Genomic DNA, 870 nt, shown 5'->3' with positions numbered 1-870 from the left:
GTTTTTTTTTTTTTTTTTTTTTTTTTGTTATTTTGATTTTGAGTTATTTCTTTTGTCAAAAGTTTTCTGAAACGTAATCGATTTGATTGAGAAAAAGATCTGAAAGTGAAATCTTACTTCGATAAGCTACGTTTGTCGTTTTGATTTGTTACAGATGTTTGGTCGTTAGGTGTAATATTATACATGTTAGTATGCGGCCAAGCGCCGTTTCAAGAGGCGAACGACAGCGAAACGTTGACAATGATTATGGATTGTAAATACTCGATCCCGTCACACGTGTCCGATGGTTGCAAGCGGCTGATCGCGAAGATGCTCGTGCGGGAACCCGAAGGCAGAGCGTCTCTCGAGGCGATCGCGGCGGATTCGTGGTTAGCGATTGGTTCCGATTTGGACACTATAGAGACATTACCGCTCGTGTCGCGTCAACAGGTGTCCGATGATCATCACAATCACATAATTACCAAAATGGTTAACGGTAATATCGCCACCAAGGAAGAAATATTGGAGTGAGTAAACATTAGGAAGCCTTGCGGTGTTAGTATATATTTTGAGCATGCGTTCGCGTCGGCGCGATTTTTTACTCGGTAATTTTCATCACGGATCTTTTTGCAGCGCACTCGATAAGAACGAGTACAACCACATCACCGCGACGTATTTCTTGCTAGCGGAAAGGAAGCTGCGCGCTCATCGACAGGAACAGATGCTGAAAACTCGACCAGAGGTTCTAAATGTTTCTCCGAGGTATGTTTTAAGTACTGAATCACGCATTATTAGTGTTGCTTCTACGTGTGACTCACTTATAAAATATGCGAGTTCTAAATATTTATGCCGCGCGTCAACTTGAATGAAGTCACTAACATACTAATGTAC

At 41.8% G+C, this 870-nt stretch overlaps 1 protein-coding gene across 1 annotated transcript; it reads left to right on the top strand.

The window, feature by feature from the left end:
* Positions 1-154: 154 nt before the first annotated feature.
* Positions 155-844, top strand: LOC115236317 (SNF-related serine/threonine-protein kinase-like; the record flags this gene model as incomplete). Its single annotated transcript, XM_029808724.1, has 2 exons — positions 155-506; positions 613-844. Coding segments are annotated over 2 exons (584 nt in total), but the record flags the coding sequence as incomplete, so codon positions are not given.
* Positions 845-870: the final 26 nt, after the last annotated feature.

Source organism: Formica exsecta, unplaced genomic scaffold (genome assembly GCF_003651465.1).
Source record: "Formica exsecta isolate Colony F162 unplaced genomic scaffold, ASM365146v1 C16355203, whole genome shotgun sequence".
Taxonomy (NCBI): Eukaryota; Metazoa; Arthropoda; class Insecta; order Hymenoptera; family Formicidae; genus Formica; species Formica exsecta.
Note: the sequence above shows the minus strand (reverse complement) of the source record. Positions and strands in the feature narration are given on the sequence as shown.